The sequence below is a fragment of the Mya arenaria genome, chromosome 15, assembly GCF_026914265.1.
Source record: "Mya arenaria isolate MELC-2E11 chromosome 15, ASM2691426v1".
In the NCBI taxonomy this organism is placed as follows: Eukaryota; Metazoa; Mollusca; class Bivalvia; order Myida; family Myidae; genus Mya; species Mya arenaria.
In genome coordinates this window covers 39808780-39829859 of record NC_069136.1, presented here as the reverse complement: position 1 = coordinate 39829859, position 21080 = coordinate 39808780, and the positions used below count along the sequence as shown (strand labels likewise).

The following is a 21080-nucleotide window of genomic DNA, read 5'->3' as shown; positions in this document are numbered from 1 at the left end:
GGTCACATGAGGTCAAGAACTAGGTCAATATATCAAATATTTGAAGAATCTTTGGAACAAACTAGAGGCATTATACATTGTCAAATATTCATGAATCTTAATCAGAATGTTTTCATTGATAAACTCACTCTTGGACATATATAAAACTGGGTCACATATGATCTAAAATTAGGTCATAAGGTCACATCTTAGGAAAAATCTTGTCAGGAACCATATCATGGTAATGTGGTCAGGATGTACCCCTTAATATGAAATATGTACCGCTTGTAAAAGTATGTCACATGGGGTCAAAAACTAGGTCACTAGCTCAAAAATCTTTGTAACACATTAGAGGCATTATGTATGGTCTAATATTTATAACACGTGATCAGAATGTTTTGCTTGATGAACTCATGGACATGTTTAAAACTGGGTCACATGTGATAAAAAATAGAAAACTGGGACACATGTGATGAAAAATTAGGTTACTAGGTCAAATCTTACAAAAATATTTCATATTAGTGATTACTCGGATTATGTTCATAAATGTATGACTGAACATATGATACTAAATATATCTATTTTATGATGATTTACTTCCATCAACTTCCATTATAATCGATGTTGATAGGTTATAATCAATAATCACCAACATGAAGCTCCTATAAGCTTGAAAATAAACACAGTGAACATGATCAACAGGTACCTTAAAATGTCATTTTCCACTATTTTTTGTCATCACTTCAGACTTATCTGAAATTGTACTTTGAAATCATTCAAATTCATACAAACTATTACAAATGTTATTCGATATACAACACGTTTATTTCAAATAATTCCAAACAAACTCAAACTTGTATCCAACATTCATAACGGTCCATTTCTCTGCAGCCATATTACATGTTAATATAGGAATATTCCACTTACTTTTCTTTTCGAATCCATGAACTTTGCCTAATCAGGCGGGGGATATCAATTCAACGAATTTGCTTGTTATCACAATACTCATTTGATTCGATGAGCTTTTGTAAGATAGTAATGTCACTTATAGCACATCACTAGGTACAAGTGCTGTGAAATAGCAAAAGTGTTGTCTAATTAACAACACAACACATGATTCCAGGGCTGTGATCGGCACAATTAGTCTTTGCCCATTCTTCTTAACAAACAAAATCACTGGCAAACGAAACATTGTAAAATATTGATGTGAATACATTTTCACATGAATGATATATTCGAGGTTATATTGCACTCTGAATCTTTTGATGACTATTGATGGAACACTCACACACAAACATGTTTTTTACAAGAAAATGATACAATTGAAGGTTTCCTTATTCACATATAGACAACAAATTTGACATGCGTATTTCAACCCTTTCAAGAATGTTCAAAATTGCTCTAAAAGTGGAAAAAGACAAACTAATTAAGTGATAAAGCATCTGTTAAAGTGGCATTAAGATTAATAACTAGGAGACGAGTGGAAACATTAGATTGTTTAAGTGAATATTTAGCTAATGTTGAAGAATGTTTTTACTTAAAAAACATGTATCTCTTTAATTACGTGTTAATTATAATTTATTTAAATGGAGAAGTGCGCATTTAACATGACGTAATTTTCTTGAAAATAAAACAGTTAAAGAAAAAGTCTTGTTAAGGAAAAAGTAAAAATTCAACTAAAAAAACTAAAAAGCAGTAGATTCTTAAAATTACTACAGATTTTACAGCTTATTGCCTAATTCAAAAAAACTCGGCTTCCATTCAATTATTAAGATGTTACAGAGAACGCCCACAGAACACAAACACGTACACACACACAACACATACACAAACGCACGCATACACACATGCACACACACACACACACACACACACACAACAACAAGAACAACAAGATCAATAAAACTATTTAAACGATGTTCGCCTCGAAACGTTTCGTGAGGTCAGGCAACCCGAAACGCAACATGATCTTTATAAAAACACACTTGTACATGTGCAAGACAAGACATTCACTGAGTAAAGGTTAGTTTCAATAAAACCTGTATCGATGAACAAGTGTGTAAACACCTTCAAACAGTTAGTGAAACATCAGGAAATCTCTCCGTTGATTATGCCAGTTAAAGTGGTGCAAAACATTTTTAAGTAACCAAAACAAGAGCCAAATACATAATTCAGTATGCAAAAAAAACATGGAAGCAAATTAGACCATCATTGGAATTAACAGATCACGGATTGCTCATTTAAGATGATAGTCAATATTCCAGAATGTTGTTTATTAATAATACAAGTTTCTGAGGACTGGTATAAGGGGCGGATTAAGTTTCCACTAAATAAAAAAAGTTATCCTCATCCCCATGATTTATTAATTTAGTAAGCTCATCAGGGAACTCGTGCGATGAATGTAAAAAACGCACGTTCATCTACAGAAAATCGTCTACGCTTACATTTGTTGTTTTTTCTCAAAGCCTTGAGTTAAACTAATGTGTTAAGACGGCTTTAGTCAGATAAACAGAACGACCAAAAACACTAAAACTTGTATTAACTAAGAAATTACCAAAAAAGCAATACACTTGAATCATAACGAATTCATTCTGATAAAACTCGAGTTGTTTCTCTTTGACTTGAAGTGAGTAGGCATCATGCTTATTTAACCAGTGTTATATAAAAGTTATAGTAAATATTCCAAGATATATTTATATCATGTAGGTTATCAATAACACTAAATAGTTTTGTGAACTGGCGTAGGAGGAAGGATTCTTTTTCTAGCAATTATTGTTCCGTAAAATACCATCTTTTTCACTATCCATCGTGACTGATCCTAGAAACGCACCAGATCAAAAAGCTCTACTTTTATATGATCTTGAAGTACAAGTCCTACCATTAGGCATAGGTCACACTTCAATCTTTATGCGAGTTGTTTCACGTGGACTATCAGGTGTTTACAGACATTTGGATGAAGGGGAATAAAAGAAAATCACCATTTAAACCAATATGATATGTCGTTAGTCCCCCCCCCCCCCCTCAACATAACTTTTGCTCCAAAAAGTTACGTTGTGCTCCAAAAGGTAACTTTGTGCTGCAAACCAGATTACGTTATGCTCCATAAAGGTAGTTTTTCTACAATTTCTCCATTGGACACTACTCACAATATGTCTTCTTACGGGGTCTAGTTAAAGCGTTTTATGGTACAAGCGAATATGTTTTTGTCATAGCACACACATACATGTTGATACAAACCCTTAATCAGTTGTATGATTAAAGAACAGGTTATGAATACATTAAGAATTGTAAGAAGGCTTACCTTAGAATGTTAAGTTTGTGATTAGGTAGGAAGCACAGCGCAAACATCACAACGATTATCGCCAACATCTTCACTGCCTCTCGTAGGCTTTACAACCGATTGACATTATCCGTACTCGGTTGCCTTGATAGGTATACTTTACATTACATTCCGTTAGCATATAATTCTGTTCTTATGATAAGACACATTTGATATTTATATCGTTAATGTAACTTAAATTTTAGATTTTAACTTGTATTTCTTTCAATTTTGAAAGTATATAATGATCGATATCATCATCAATTCAAAGAATTTGTTTTGCTATCTAATTGAAGATAATAAATCTACCTGCTGTTTAATTATACAATGTTTGAAATTAAACTTTGAATCCAAGATGTATCGATAGAAACATGAATACAACGTTCCTACAGTATAATAAAATTGTGAAAGTTATATTTATATTTTTTAAGTTATCTTTCATCCCAAAAATTTGACACACATTTATATGTAATCGAAATATTATCTAACATTTCATGAATTGCATTTCACTTTTAGTGTGTTTGTTTTATGTGTATTTGCTTTTCATTTGGCTTTTGTTTGCATGTTGTAAGTCAGTTCAGTGGTTGTGGAATAAACTCAATTAACAGCTTTCAGATTTTATACTCATATTTGCTGGCCTTTCATCACTTGGGAAATTTAAGAACGGACGCGTATGATGGCAATTGCTCCTTCCAATTTTAGATATAAAGGAACCTTACTGGACATGCGCACTTCTCGTATTCCCAAAAGGATGAGTTTTTGTACTTGTTCAGTTATTTGGAAACAAATATATTGGTTGAGGATTTTTTTTCCGGGGAAATGAAGGCTGGCTATCTGCTCATTGATTGCAGTGCTGCATTTACCATGGAGCTACATTGGCTGAGCATACACTCAGCACAAACATTATGTGAGTATCTAACTGATTACTGACTTATCGAGGAGACATCTCAAAGCGGAATGATTGACAGATGGACGAAAAGTATGCTCTCTGTATGGAATTCATATTATATGAAAAGTGTGACATTTTTTCCCGTAAGTAACGTGTTAGGAATGTACAATGGTACACAACATTGTCAGTAAGTAACTAAATCAACTAAAACTAGACGTGTCTACCAGATTTATTTTTCTATACCAAGAGAAAAATTTGATCAATACTAATTCAGGACAGTGTTATTGCAGGAAATCATGTTGTTCCCATGCTTAACTTTGAACTAATTTTTGTTGGATATGCCTGAGGACGCATTATTCAATAATAAACCTGAATGGTAAGTGCTGCTACTAGTAAAATTTATTTGATTCGATTCTTCAATAAAACATTTCACAACTTACGGTGAACAATGTTTAATGTATACCACCAAATCTTATGTTAATATTTCTTTTACAACGATTGGGAAACAAGTAATTACAACATTATAATAATAACACTCGTTGGCACGATTTTACCCGAGAGCGTGGTCTTGTCTTGTGGGGAAAACCAAAATACCCGGAGGAAACCCACTTCTCCGGCTTGTTGACCAAAAAATGTATCTTTTAAATCCTAAAAGACATTTATCATTGAAATGCAAATAAGATAAAAAAAATACATACTTGTATTGTTAATTTCAAATATATCTCATTTTGAAGCTACCATGTATTATTTCTGAAACATTGAACAATGTATCATGTTTTGACCCTATGACTGCGTTTGTTTGAAGATAGAATAAGCATATTCAATTTTTGCAATCGAATACATAAAAAGAAAAAAAAAAGAAAAAAAAAATATTCCAATGATCAACAATTAATGTTATCATTAAATTGGTTCAAAAATAACTGCTGTTCATATAGTTGAGGAAACTCAATATAGAAGTGTTAATTCTACAAGGTTAGCGTCCTGCATTTGTGAAATACAAAATCGAAATTTCTTTTCAAATTGGAATTATCAATTATCCGTTTACTTTCAAAATGATTATAATTTTTGCCATTAAATGGGTGTTTTTGCTTTTAAAATAATATTGTCAGTTGCACGGTTATTTAATTTCCCCTCGAATATCACCTTGAAATATTGCGTATTAAAGTTTAGTTTAGATGAACATATTTTATAGCATGGCGATTCATTTGCGCAATATATGATAAAGATAACAACAAAGAAACAGAAACAATGCAATGTAAAAAAGCTTTCTTTCATATAAAAAGGACATGCAAAGTGATTGGGCCACCAGTTTTTCCAACATCAGTTACGGCCCTTTCCAAAATGTGGCCCTTCCCAAAATGCGTATTAAAAGAGAGGAAAAGAAAACCATTGTTTCTACGAGTATGTGAAATAATCATTTTCTTTTAAAAAATCAAGTGTATGACTCGACTAATTAGTGTATAATAATTTTATAAGAAAACAATAACAACATAAACTATTAAAGGGAAGATTTCTCCAAGTTAAATAGCAATTGTGTTAAATGGTTACTATATATTTGTACCATGAACCGACTTATACCAATGAAATAAATTATTTCGTGTTTTGTTATAGTTTTGTAGAATTTCAGTCCATTTTAATGCTAGTATATGACAATAGGTCAAATACTGTGATGTTGTATGTCGTCACATCCAATTCTGTTAGTGTTCAACATTTTTAAATTTTTGCATATTAGCTTTTCACATCTCACACAATATTTTCCCCTCATAACGGCATTCCTTTTTGTTGACACATGCTCACACTTTCGTCGCCCTGCAAGTCTGGTTCTTCCGGGTAAATCAAACTGATGATCTCTGTAAGATATGGTAAGGATTTGATTAAAACAAGTGTTAACAAGGGCAGTAATGTCAGGTGCGTCCATGCTTCCCGGTTCATTGTTTTGAGTGATAAACGTCCTCGTTTCGGTGAGTATTACCACTGTTTTCTATACGTTTCAACGATAAATTTTAGAAACGACCTTGTTCACCGAATGAAGAACAATTGCTCGTTTACGAAGACGCTTGTTTTAGATCAAAATAATGTCTGTATTAAAATATTTCGTGAAAACAATGCACGTTCTTACTAGGCTTCCCGACTCATTCAATGCATTTTTTGCTTCAAAAATAATTTAATACCGTTCTCTTGCTTACAAACCCCACCCGATGATTTGTTTTGGTCAATAACAGTATTGCTATTGTTTTCCGAATGCAGACAGCCAATTTTGGAGTTAAATCGGCTTATTTACGAAAATGCTTGCTGGTTCATTCTGTACATTTTTAGAACCTAGGTTCATCTCAAATCTTGAAGATCTAAGGGACATTAAAATAACGAATAAAAGGCGTTTATTTTTTTTTAAATTCATGTACATGTTCTTCACACGTCTAATAAGGGTAATTTTGTACAGGCAATATGTGTATACCTCTTGATAAATTACGTCATATATGCTACGTCGGAAGGCAACTTTTTGCTTTAAATAAAGACTTAAATCGATGACTTTTCAATCACTACACCATTTAAAATGAAACAAAGGGCAGTCTATGCCACCTAAGGAGTCCCACCTTCGTTGTTTTACCGGAGTTTGATAAGGTGATTAGTTTCAACAAACACTTTGACAAATCTGTTTCCAAAATAATATTTTGACAGTGCTCCGTCAGACGGCCGTATTGTGAAAAGTTTTGTCGAAGTGTTTTAAGAAACTAAACTCTCAATCAAACACTGGTAAACGACCGAAGGCGGGGCTCCGTTAGCGGCGTAGACTGCGCTATATTTCATTTAAAATGGTGAAGAAATAGGAAAGTTATCTTTCAAATTGTTTAAAGTCTTCATTCGAAGCAAAATTACGTTTTCTGACGTAGCGTTTATTACATTATTTATCACGTGGTATAGACACTCTGACAGGGCTCTCTACTTAAAGTAGAACTGTCATTATTTTTGGAGGTTATATAGTAAGTCGAGACACGGTTATGTCTGTACATAAAACAGTTTAAGACCTTAATTTGTTGACTGTTTCCTGCAGGTTGTCTCCCTTTTTATTTCGATTGCCAAAGTAAACAATAGCCCACTCTTTAAAGTAAAATCTTTGTTCCTCTTCATTGCTATTTCCTAAGAAGGTAGTTTTAAATAATCCACATTTTTCCCTTACATTATTACATTAGAAATTTTTAAAGTAGCAAAAAAAGTGGATACCACACTGGATAATTGTACGTTGACGGATTTTTTTTAGATTTTTGATATGGCAAATCCTTCACGACGTTAGGGATTGGAAGAATCCCGTATAGCACGTCTATTATTTTAGACTATCACACTGGACTGCAATTTTGGCGACACCGGTCCCAACCCCGGTCTCCGCCTCGATTTTTTTTCTACATTAATGATATGAAAGAGTAAATCATTTCTTTAAATACTTGCCCTAAATTTCTTTACAGAAAAAAAAACCTTTTGGTGCCAAACTGGTGTATAGTGCCTTTAATATATAAAGAACCTCTATTTTTTTTATTTTTTTTTCAGAGTTCATTTATTATGTCGTTTATATGGACTACCTTAAAGCGTCTTGTTTTTTGTCTTTTTAGATTCAGGTTTGATCTCTTCTTTCGTTTCATCTTTTATTCCTTGAAAATATAAATTATATATCTGTACACCCTCTTATTTAATTAAATAATTACCAAAATTAATATTTTTGAAAATCTAGAACAAAACGACTGGTAATTCGGGTAAATACAGTGTGTCATAGATCTTCCAGATTTGAGATGAACCTAGGTTCTAAAAATGTATAGAATGAACCAGCAAGCATTTTCGTAAATAAGCCGATTTAACTCCAAAATTGGCTGTCTGCATTCGGAAAACAATAGCAATACTGTTATTGACCAAAACAAATCATCGGGTGGGGTTTGTAAGCAAGAAAACGGTATTAAATAGTTGTTTTGAAGCAAAAAAATGCATCGAGTGAGTCGGGAAGCCTAGTAAGAACGAGCATTGTTTTCACGAGATATATTAATACAGACATTATTTTGATCTAAAACAAGCGTCTTCGTAAACGAGCAATTGCTCTTCATTCGGTGCACAAGGTCGTTTCTAAAAATTATCGTTGAAACATATAGAAAACAGTGGTAATAATCACCGAATCGAGGACGTTTATCACTCAAAACAATGAACCGGGAAACATGGACGCACCTGACATTACTGCCCTTGGTTAAGAATGTATTGCGTTATTAATATTACACACTCATTTTATTCAAATCAATTTGAAATAGCATGACGACTACCTCATTTTCAAGCATTGTATATTATCTCGCAATGTTTCGTTACTGTCCAGAGAATGAGACAACGTATATTTTAGCCCTTATTTACAATTACTTTCATACTAGTATGAATTGGATTATACGCATATCTTAACATACATAACTACTATCAATAAAAGTTTCATTGACATTTTAGTGTTTCCTACCACTACTGTACTTTCATATATCCAAACACGTTCGTCTCGAATATTATCAAGAATGGTAATTTAATTAAATGGAGTCACACAATTATTTCTTTCCATTATAAGACGAACTAGCTAATATTTGATATTTCAGGCATCGTTGTTGGACATAATGATAACAGTAAAGATATTCCCTAACGGCAATGGTAACGTTCGTATCGTCACCTTAGTGCAAGAACTCAATATCTGCTTCTATATCTATATGCAGTTATTGAGTTGTTGCACTAAAGTGACGGTATGTTCTATTAAATATGCCAGTACTGCTGACCCTAATTGTCCAGAAATCATACATGATTGTTTATGGAATTCACGGCATTCATTGTTATAGAATTCCCGGCATTCACTGTTTGTAGAATTCTCTGCATTCCTTGCTATAGAATTCCCGGAATTCATTGTTAAAGAATTACCAGCATTCATTGTTAATAGATTTACCGCAATTATATAGTTCCGGGCATGCATTGTTATAAAATCACTGCAATTCATTGTTTATAGAATTCCCGGCATTCATCGTTATAGAATTCCCGGCATTCATTGTTATAGAATCACCAGCATTCATTGTTTATAGAATTCCCGGCATCCCTTGTTATAGAATTCCCGGCATTCATTGTTGTAAAATCACCGACATTTTTTGTTTATAGAATTCACGGCATTCGTTGTTATAGAATTCCCGGCATTCATTGTTTATAGAATTCCCGGCATTCATTGTAATAGAATCACCGGCATTCATTGTTTATATGATTCCCGGCATTCATTGTTTATAGAATTCCCGGCATTCATTGTTATAGAATCACCGGCATTCATTGTTTATATGATTTCCGGCATTCATTGTTTATATAATTCCCGGCATTCATTGTTATAGATCACCGGCATTCATTGTTTATATGATTCCCGGCATTCATTGTTTATAGAATTCCCGGCATTCATTGTTATAGAATCACCGGCATTCATTGTTTATATAATTCCCGGCGTTCATTGTTTATTAAACTGTCGCCAGTTAAAACCTGAATTCACACAACTTTTCAAAACATACCAAGACTTATCATAAAAGTGATGAATACCCGCAGACGACGTCTGAAAAGAGTCATTATTAATGTCGAGATTTTGATCTAACGACTTGCTTCTATTCATTATAAAACGGACCAACATTATAGTATTATAAGGTCAGCCGATAAATGTTTTCAGACAGATATTTACTAAGTGGTCTTGAGCTATAGTGAGTCCGAGTGAAATAATATTCATACCATAAGTGCACAATTGCCTTTGCCGTACAGCCTTCGTATTTTCTATCATGAGTGTATTTGCCATATGAATGAACATAAAACGGAATGTTTTAAGTTCATGTTTTACTAAGAGAAGCGCCACAACCAATCTAAGATTGCTTTAAACTTCACACTCATTGCAAAGTTTCCTACTGTAACCATCAGTTCCATGAGGTTTTATGAGTGTATGTGGTACTATTGTAGAGCTAGTTGCGAAACAAACAAATTAAGACCATGCTTGACTATGTCAAATGCAATAACTCTTTCCCCGAGTGAATAGCACACAAATTACATGTGCACAATTTATATAAATAACCAACATCCCTATATGATTTCATAGGTGTATCAGCATAATGTATTGAAATAAAACGAAACCCTATTTGTGAGATGCGACGACGGGACAGACCAAGGTCGTTTTGTTCTTTTTGCTTAAAATATTTTAGGATTAAAGCCTTTTCATTCATGAGCCATCTTTATTCGACCTTCTTCGATTTTCTTTTCACATTCAATATTAGAGAGCTTCGAATCACGTAAGGTCAAAACACAAAGCAAACTGTACGGACGATGTGTGCGAATTTCGGAACGTCTATTGTAACAACAGTATTGAAATTCGAATCGGCTGAGTATATAGACGTTGCATTCAAAGAGAACATTTACGGAATGACATTTGAATGTCACATACAATGATCAATCTTAAAGCGTCATGTTTACTCTTCTGATTTTACAATGAAGTTACCGTCAGTGTTCCTATTCATCAACGGTAAATGCCTCGTCTCGGAACAAGTTATTTGGTTACGAATCCTGGTTTCCCGAGTTGAAGTTTTCCCACAATGGCAACACAGAGAGAGCACCGCACGGAACTCCTTCCGGAAATTGTCTGTAACATAAAACACCTATGCAGCACATCTATATTTCTTTGTATATACCGCTGTATTTGTTTCTGACATGATATAATAGATAACAACGCTTACATTGGAATTATGGGAATAATGCTATTAAGATAATCCATGTCAATTAGCAGCATGAATAACCAGCTGCTCGGTTCAGATGTATTATAGACCGAATGGGTTGTTTATAAAGTTTATAATTATTTCCTTCAGCTCGACTTTAATGAAAGCTGGTGGCTCAAGACCACAGTTATCTGCCCCCCGTTGACCAAGATCCGGATGTGAATACAGAAAAAAGAGTGTTTGTGTTCAAGTATCAATATTATTTTTTTTGAATTTGAATGATGGAGAAGAAACGGGTGGCCTTTTTGCATAGAGCTTAACATAATTAGACACTGTATCGCAAAAAAATGATAGTTTTCAGTGTAAACATTGGAAAAACCATTGCTTGTGGAATTATGTAAATTGATTGTTTGAAGTCTTACTCCGACTTGACCTCAGGGTCGGGTATTACTACTGAATTTTGTGAGACAAAGCATTGGTCAACATTATGTTTTCTTGTGATTAGATGTTGTGTCTTGAATTGTTCTACAGCTGCCAGTTACTTGTTTTGCAATTGGGACTGTGGCCTCAGGCCTGATAGATAATAGAATTACGCTCGAGTACGTTCGTTGATAGAAAACGGTTCAAATTTAAAATTGGCCATTAGGAAGAACATCAGACTGGAATCGAAGCCAACTTCGATAATGAGAGGTGGAAACCCATACCACTAGACCACTGTCCTCCTATCAAGTCTTACCGCTCATGAAGTTGTAGATAATTGGGTTAACGCAACTGTTGAAGAATGAGCACCAATGAGAGATAAAAGCGATGCTTCTCAGGTGAGGAAGCTTCTGCAGCTGTTCCATGTATCTGAACATAAAATACATGCGTTCAAACTGTAGTTTTTTTTAAGGAATGAATTGCGGGCTTGATGTCATTATCGGGGTATGAACACAATTGGGCTGGTCAAAGTGTGTGGAGTCCGAAGGACTCCACGCGTACTTTGACCAGCCCAATTGCGTTCATATCCCCGATAATGACATCAAGCCCGCAATTCATTACTTATATTAACACCAGTTGTTCATTATTTCATTCAATAATTGTTAAAAAAAATAATTTATTTCATTTTAAAAATCCTTTCAGTAACCCTTTCCTACCCATTCTGTAAATAGAACGACCCGACTGTAACCGGAAGCATTTTTTTTCAAATGATGTACAATATCGCGGGAAAAGATCAACCACTTGAAAAACTTTTAAACCCAAATTTTAAACAAGATAAATATTTTTCATGTATATTGTTTTGCAATGAATTCCGATCCGAACATATCCGAAGATGTTGCGTTCATCGTTTGATGAACGCAATTGCCGAAAGGTAGTTCAATTAAGGAATGGAATTTGAGGTGCAAATATTAAACGGTATTCTTCGGTTAATTATTCTTCTTTACTGATTATGTGTGTATCTATGAAATAATCGTATGTAGAGAAGATAGCAAAATGCAGTTGAAGAATGGCGTTTAATATACATGTGTGCCTGCTCAGCAGAACAAGGGCATGCTAGACAGACGTTAGAAAATATCGACATATAACATATGCAGTATATACAACACATGCTTTATTAAGGCCTGCATTTCAGCACTAAGCCTATGGAAAGAACTACCCTATGGAACAATGAAGAATATAGATTTAATTTAAACCAATATTTCCTGCATTGACTTTTAAAGTGGTTACATATATTCAAAAGCATACCTCAAAAAATGGTATAATGTTATATTTGCCATCCAACAATCCACTCGTGAACATAAATTCACAAGCGTGTTCGATTGATAATAACGATATGGTCGTTATGTTTAAATATTGCGATAGATAGGCGGATATGATAGCATTCTTTGTGGTGTGCTGTTTATAGAGGAGCAACCATTTAAATTGTTCTGCAATTAGTACCAAGTTTAATGTTTTTTTCGGATCTTACTGTCTTTGTTTTCGTAGTGTCCCAGATATTATCGGTAATGCAAAAAAGAATCTAACTCTGTATTTTGACAATGATTTCCAAGAACAAAATTACACATTTCATTTGCGTGATATTCCAGGCAGTGCGCATGGGTTTTGTGTGTTAATTTCAAAACGTAATTTTGTGCAGATGTTTTAATTTTTTGCATTCCATGTATTCATCAATTTTGATCATTTTTCGTGTGATTTAAAACTCCATTTATTTTTATTATTTCTGAATGTCATGATATTAAAGCATGAAACAATAACAATTATGTTTTCACTTAATATCAAGTTAAATCTTTTGTCGAATGACTTGTTCAAGCGAACGTGGTTCTTGTAATCATATTACACCATACATTCTGATACAAACCTTTTATCAGTTGCTTGATGCCAGGACAGGTCATGAATATGTTAAGTGAGTTATAAGAAAGCTTACCTTAAAATGTTGAGTGTGTGGTTAGGCAGGAAACACAGCGCAAACACCACAACAATCATCATTAGCATTTTTACTGTCTTTCTTCGTCTCGACAACCTATTGCCAAACTCCGTATTAGGTTGCCTTGATTCGTTTAATGGACATATGTCTGCAATGTATCGTAACATATATATTTATATTTATGAATATATTTAATATTTGGAAAAAAACGCTTTGCTAACTAACAAAACATAAAATAGCATTTCAATGCAAAAACACTCTAATAAGTGAATGTTTAATCCCACCCATCAGAATGTTCCAATATTGTATTCAGCTGAAAACGTCTTGCAATATCACCGTTTTTCTTTTCATTCTGTAGTACTAATAGGACTATGTACATTTTATTGTAACCCGAAGAATACTAAGAAATCAATGAGTACAATTATTATTATCAAGGTCGGAAATATCGAAAGACGAGCCTATTAATATAAGTGAAGAATAATGTTACCGTATATATAACCAACAATGTATCAGTCTTACATACACTCACCACATGGTTATTAGTCTGCTTATTGTTGAGATATTGTACGATTTATCGATATCAAAAATTCTAAAATTTGCCATTCTAAAAATAATTATAGGTACAAAATGTAAAATGTTCTTCAACAATATTGTTATCTGGTGGTTCTTTTATTTGAAAATGTATCGCATAAAAATGAAACACATAAACTGTCATCCAAAACGACCACTAATTAACATGTCGACGTCATTTTTGTCATTGATCTGTATGTAACCAAAGTAATCTAGTTACAGTTGCGTTAAAAAGTGTACCTTTCTGGAGATTGTTTTACGTTCAATATTTTGTTTAAAAAAGGCACTTTCTGTTATGTTTCTGTCTTTGAATGACTATTTCTACTGTGTAAAAACTGCCAATGATACATTAGCTTAGCCTCGTATTTTATTATAAACAGTTTTATTTGGCATGATCTGATTCCTCATGATCGGTCATGTGTGCATTGCTTTCAAAACGCCATCGTCAAATACGAAGTAATATAAACCCTTAAAGAAATGATACAATGTTTCTGATTAATAATATAAAACGAAATACGTGTGCGCTACGCATCTACTAAACTGGAAGTAATGATACGCACGAACATTTCCTGTATCCGGGATACGTGTCCTCCAGAGCACGACATACATGTATGTGTACACGGTGGCGATGAGTACAATCGGCAGAAAATAAAGTGACGCCATCAAGAAGATCTGGAATATCATCATCGTTTTCCTCTCCCATAGGGCTGGATAACACATTGTCCTGCAGAACGAAAGTTGATATACCTTTTTGGACTTTTTCTGTACCACAGAGATATTGGTTGCGTTGTATATCTGTTCATTTTTTTTATTTTTATGTGTTTAAACGTTTTATTGGACTATTAAAAACATAAACAAATATGCTACCTGAAGATTGAATCGGTGTGATAAGGTACCACAGTGAAGGCCAGGAACTCGGGCAATGCCACGCATATGGAGATTGCCCAAATGGCGGCAATAATGATCTGGGCCTTCTGGATGTTGATATTGAAATTGGGAGACCCGCATATGGCGTACCAACGTTCTAATGAGATCGCACAAAGTGTCAGGATGGAGACAGTTAAACACATTGTCTAAAAATATAGAAAGAACTCCTTATTATTATTATTATTATGAAATGATAGTTACCCAGAATGTATGTTTTGATCCCCAGTTCAATGCTTCAAATGAAAGAACAAAAACATAATGTGTGTATTTTTTTTTTAAATAAACAACATGTTAAACAACTGTTCTTATTTTAGTAATTGACTTGAACTCCCCCTTTGTACGATATATTCTTAACGCGAACGACTGGAAGTAATAAAGTTTCAGATATTAACCGACGATTATAATACACCTATTTATTACAAATCATTATATGCATTCTTCAAATTACTGCAACTAAGTCACATAAGAGTACGAATCCCTGCTGCGAAGCTATAATGGCTACAATAAAACAGCGTGTCGACAATAAGATGCAACAGTTAACGCATTATATCTAATTCAGATAATTAAGTGTGTACCATACATTCATCATAACTGTTCTTTAATGAGATGCTTGTCTAGATTATTTGAATTAACAGCTACTCAATTCGATGTTGTAATCTCGCATTACAGTGCCAATACAAACATTATCATAATCATGCGCAGATGTAGGTTTTCCGGGCAATAACAGTAGATAAAAAAGCTCAGTAGTTATAATATAACACAACAGCATGCTGTCTTCTTATACAATGTAATATATTTAGTGAGATGTAAATTTACAACATAGAACGGTATTATACATTTCTTTTTTTCCTTTGTGGTTTTAACGATGACGTTTTCCGCGGTACTTACACAAACTTTAACTCTTAGAGAAATACTCATGCAATGTCGTACACATTTTACCAGTGCCAATGCGTTGAAGACTAATATCTCTTGAAACACAGCAGAAACAAGAAACGAGCGTTGGTATCCGCTTTTGCTTTGGTTGTGTTTTTATGATAGGAACATTATGGTGTTGTATAAGTTGCTCATATGTTGTCGCGACTCACTGTTTCAGCTTGACAGTTGTCAACAATTTGCATTGATAAATGATAAACAATGATATGAAATATCATACAAGATAAATGAAATTGATAAAAAATATATATGAAACCTTATACAACATAAATGTAAGAAAGCAATTTATTTCACCATGTGAGGACCTAAAGCCTTAATGCACAAGTAGCATAAAGACAAATATTTTCACGAGATGAAATATATTAAAACTTGTTTGTTATCTATTTTCGTTTTTAAACACACTAACATAAACAGTTTATTGCTATTTCACTTTGAAATCGTGCCAGTGTTTAGCCACATGACGTCAAACTGGATTATTATGCTCTGGCAACTTGTTTGTTAACAATTGGTGTTAATAATGTTACAATGAAGTTATCTTTCGACAATCTCAATGTTTCAAATCAAAACTTCATCAAAATTAACACCCGCCATTATCTAAAATAAAAAAAATGAAAGAAAGGCATAAAATAAAGTTATTGTTTTTAATAAAATGATTGCTCCATCATTTGTTTTAAGAATACATCACGATTCTTTGAATAATTTAAAGCATACTTATTAAATGTATATAAGTAGTAGCCATCCCTTCAATATGTCGCTGAAATTCTTCTTTTTGAAGTAAGCACTATTTAATAAACATATTAAGCATGCCAATGAAGCTCGTTCTTATCCGTTATGTAAATACAAATGTTACAGGTTTTTATTTGCGAGAAACAAAGTCAAACGCGATCAGATTTGGTCCCAAATTATGTAAAGGATTATTTACCATATGCATTGCCATATACAATATAGAGGGGTATTTCTTCATTGTCGTCTTAGGTACAGAATATTAATTAGTTCCTCATAATATTGTCATCTATAAAACAGACGGTTGACTCCTCATTAAATTGTCAGATCAAATACAGAGGAGTGATTCCCAGTGACGTTGTCATCTATTGTACGAACGGGAAATTCTTCATAGCAATGTTTACTTTGGAACAGAGGGAGTTTCCGAAATTCTAGGTCTTCATAACATTGTTATATATGGTACAGAGGGATTTTCCCAAAGACATAGCTCCTCATAATATTTTTTATATGGTACAGAATTTAAGTTCCTCAAAACATTGTCATCTATGGTACAGAGGGGTAGTTTCTCATATATATGGTACAGAGATATTGTACCTCATACGATTATTATCTATGGAACAGTGGGGTATTTCCTCATAATATTGTTATATATGGTACAGAGATGTTGTGCCTCATACGATTATTATCTATGGAACAGTGGGGTAGTTCCTTATAACATTATTATATATGGTACAGAGATGTTGCGCTTCATAATATTTTCATCTGGTATGGTACATAGGGGTAGTTCCTCATAACAAGCAGTTTTGCAGAGTTAAAAAACTTGTATGAGATTTGTGTTAACTTTTATATTCGCTTAATTGTTCGTTGATATGCTTCTAACCTAGATAAAAACCTTAAAAAAGAACAAAGAAAAACGTACTAAAGAGGTATTAACGATAATTTCGTGACGAGTAGACATGTCATACGTATCAAAATATTAGTTCAGTTCTGATTAAAATCTCCTAAAGTAGTTCTTTGCATAACAATACATAACTTACCCCAAAAGCGATGCTGATTTTGCACATTGCTCCTCCAAAAAGCCACGTGTCTGTAACGTCAACGATCAGAGCCAAAGGCATAATTATCAGTATCACAGTTAAGTCGGTCACAGCCAAGTTCACCAAAAATACGTTTGTAACTGTTCTCATCTCTTTGTTTCTACTAAGTACAAAAAAGACGAGAATATTCCCCAAAACACCAACTACAAACGTTAAAACGTAAGCTGCAATCAGTACCCATTCTTCGGCGTCTGGAATGACACATTCAAAGAAATTCTTCAAACTTGAATTTCTGCATAAGCTTACTAGATTTATATTAGTTTCCGTAGCATTTTTGGTACAGTCGCTATGTTGGTCAACACTTGTATTCCATGGTTTATAACTCGTTCCATTTTTAAGAACTACATCCATCTTTTCTTTTTTTAAATAATTTCTCAATATGTAGCTGCCATGTAATATAATTCCGTTGGTACTGTCCGTTTTATAAACGATAGAGACCTCAATTGCCGTATAGTAAGTAAAACCTATATTTATTGATATTGGAGAAATCTGCAGCAAGTTGAATGGATCATTGGAAATTGAGTCTGGTAACTAACACGTAGTAGTATATTATCTGTTATAATAGGACTTATGTTTCTTGTCAAACAGTTTTGAGACAAACACGAGTTCTATCAAAGTTTCTTAGTAAAAATTGTAACAGAAAACGTTGTATTAAAAATAAAAAAACGATATAAATATTCTAACGACTCACTATGAGAATCAACACTTTAGTCACACACTGAATATAAACTTCGAATCTTGTCTTAACTTATTAATAAATGATTTCTGTTGTTTTCCGATGTTTCCGATATAGCTGATAAATGCGAGACCAGAACATCAGATAATGCAGACGGTTTTTTTTTCTCTAAGGTTGTTGGAAGTGAATTGCAAAAGAAACAGACAAAGGCTAATTATTAAAAAAAGCCTTTCTGAATATGTTTTTATGCGTACCGGAGACTACACGATTAAAATTCAGTTAGGTATGTGACAAAATAGGTTTAACTGTAACTTTGTTGTCGTTCATGTCATGTTTTTATAGAACATATCGCTCGTAATACATTCCATGAAATTTAAATTATGAACGATCACTAACACATACAAGACATTTACTAGATAACGTGGACAAACAAGCGTTTTCCCATTAACACTCCCTGTCTTGCATATCTGTGGTGATTCCGAACATAGGAAGTAAATAACGAAGCCATCACCCCTCGATATGAATGTGATTAAAGCAATTTTTAAAATGACATAGAATTTAAACTGGAATTAACGGCTTGAAAATAAAGCATTGCTTGAGAAAACAAGACTCCGTGTATATTTTGTCGATGCTTAGTGAACATAGTTCTGCAGGTGTTATATTCATAAAGCGTTTATTGTATACATTCCTCTTAACAGGTAGAAAATGAAACGATGCATATTTCAATGCAAATGATGATTTATGTCAGCTGTAAAAGCTTACATGCAATCTCCCTCATTGAGACGTTTCTAGTAACCCTTCATAAACCTTTATTTTGTATGCAAGCTGATACATTCTTCATTGTGTTAATTAGTAGTTTCAATGTATAAACCGTATTTTTGAAAATGTTCATTAATGACATTGCAATAAAAACTAAACTTATCGTTAATACCTTTTTATCAGAAATGGGTAAACATACACATGAGCGAAGACAAATGATTACCAGTACCTACATTTTGAAAACTAATATGTACACAATCCCCCTTCATTGGCGAACATGTTCTCTCTTTTCTATATAAAAATAATTATTCTTTGATTACTTATTTTTATCAAACTGTCCCTCCTTGGTTAACGTTCGTTCTATGATGACTATGTTCTTTTCTTCGGATAGTTATACATATAAATGTTCATGTCTTTAAATGACTAAATAGTCTTGAATTAAGACGGTTATAAACAAAGAACTTCCTGACTTCAGATAGCTATATAATCTTTACTTAAGATGGTAAGAGATAGAAAAAGTCATGTCTTTAGATGGCTATATGTTCTTATCTTAAGTTGGCCATACATAAACATGTTCATGTCATTAAATAGCTGTAAATTAATAACTGCATGGCTTTAGATTGAGTTATGTAACTTGTTTTAGATGGTTATAAATATACATGAACATGTTCTCGTTTGTAGATGGCTATACAGGAAGATGTTTACGTCTTTAGAAGTTTATAAATGAATAACTTCATATATGTAGATAGCTTATTATGATGAATATGTACATGCCATTAGAGGGTGATTAATAATTTTTTCATGCCATTAGAAGGTTTTGAACCCGTATGGTTGTTTATGTAGATGGTAGGAAATGAATATTTTCATGTTTTTAGATCGTGATACATTTATAAAATATACACATTGATTTTACAATACTTTCACTGTATGCAGACTATGGATTCTAGTGCAACATAATTGAATCCCATTTTTTTTCTTTTATGCGTTTTTATGAAATTTCATTTTATTTTCACATCTTATATTTTTCCTTCAGGATGAATGTGATCCAGTCGTTAGATTGTCGAAAAGGATTATGATTATGTCTTCAAATGGGTTTACATGAATACGTTCCTTTGTTAAGAAAGTTATACATTAATATGTGCATATCTTTAGATGGCTATAAATGTTCACGTCTTTTGATGGTAAAAATTGAATATATTTATCCCTTTGCATGTTTTTAATGAATATGTTCTTGTCTATTGATAGTAATGCATGAATATGTTCATGTCTAAGGAACGTAACAAATGAATTTTATTTTCTTAAGAAGGCTATTAATGAATATGTGCATGTCTTTATATGATTTACGAACATTTTAATGAACCATTGTTATATTTTATAGGAGATCACATTGATTGACAGCAGCTTCTTAAATCATGGCATCTTGTAGTACAGTAATGTTCTTTATTGGGATAATTTAACACCAACACCAACTATGTAAATGTAAATGCCTGTAACAGCAACATGTTTCATAGTTTAAGTATCGCGGGGCAGCCCATATGTTATCATCATATGCAGATCCTTGTATCAATATTCAAGCTACCGGCTACATATACGCTCGTCTATTATTGTTGTTGTTGTTGGTGATGATGATGATGATGTTGTTGTCATGTTTTCAGAAATGTAGGTACTGTGTTTATTGTCACTGGTAACCGATGAACAGTATTTAATTTGAATAGTTTGAAAGGTAAAAGAAGTGAACACCGACGACACCAACTGCACCGACTATGACATTAAAAATAAACGAGGACGGTATAATTTTACTAACGATTTATAATTTTGGTTTAAACAATATTTATTTCGATATAATATTTACAATTAGTTAAGTTCTACAAAAATGAGCATAATCAAAATTAACAAAGACCAAATACGTACTGCATCGAAACAAAAAAAAACATGTAAATTATGCGAAAACAAAAGTGTAAACAGAATTGAGAAGAAAGCCTTGGGGCTTATACTATGTCTCTCTTCTTTATAATTTTGATATATGGATTGCATCTAAAAGGATACTGTGTCATTGAAGACATCCAACTACGAGTTAAA

At 33.1% G+C, this 21080-nt stretch overlaps 1 protein-coding gene across 1 annotated transcript; it reads right to left on the bottom strand.

Moving 5' to 3' along the window:
• Positions 1 to 5436: 5436 nt before the first annotated feature.
• Positions 5437 to 18250, bottom strand: LOC128220469 (orexin receptor type 2-like). Its single transcript, XM_052928874.1, has 7 exons — positions 17507 to 18250; positions 14754 to 14959; positions 14447 to 14610; positions 13317 to 13464; positions 11649 to 11761; positions 10699 to 10839; positions 5437 to 6037 (listed from the first exon to the last, which is right to left on the bottom strand). The coding sequence occupies exons 1-7, from the start codon at positions 17915 to 17917 to the stop codon at positions 5949 to 5951; spliced, it is 1272 nt and encodes a 423-aa protein (XP_052784834.1). The 5' UTR covers positions 17918 to 18250; the 3' UTR covers positions 5437 to 5948.
• Positions 18251 to 21080: the final 2830 nt, after the last annotated feature.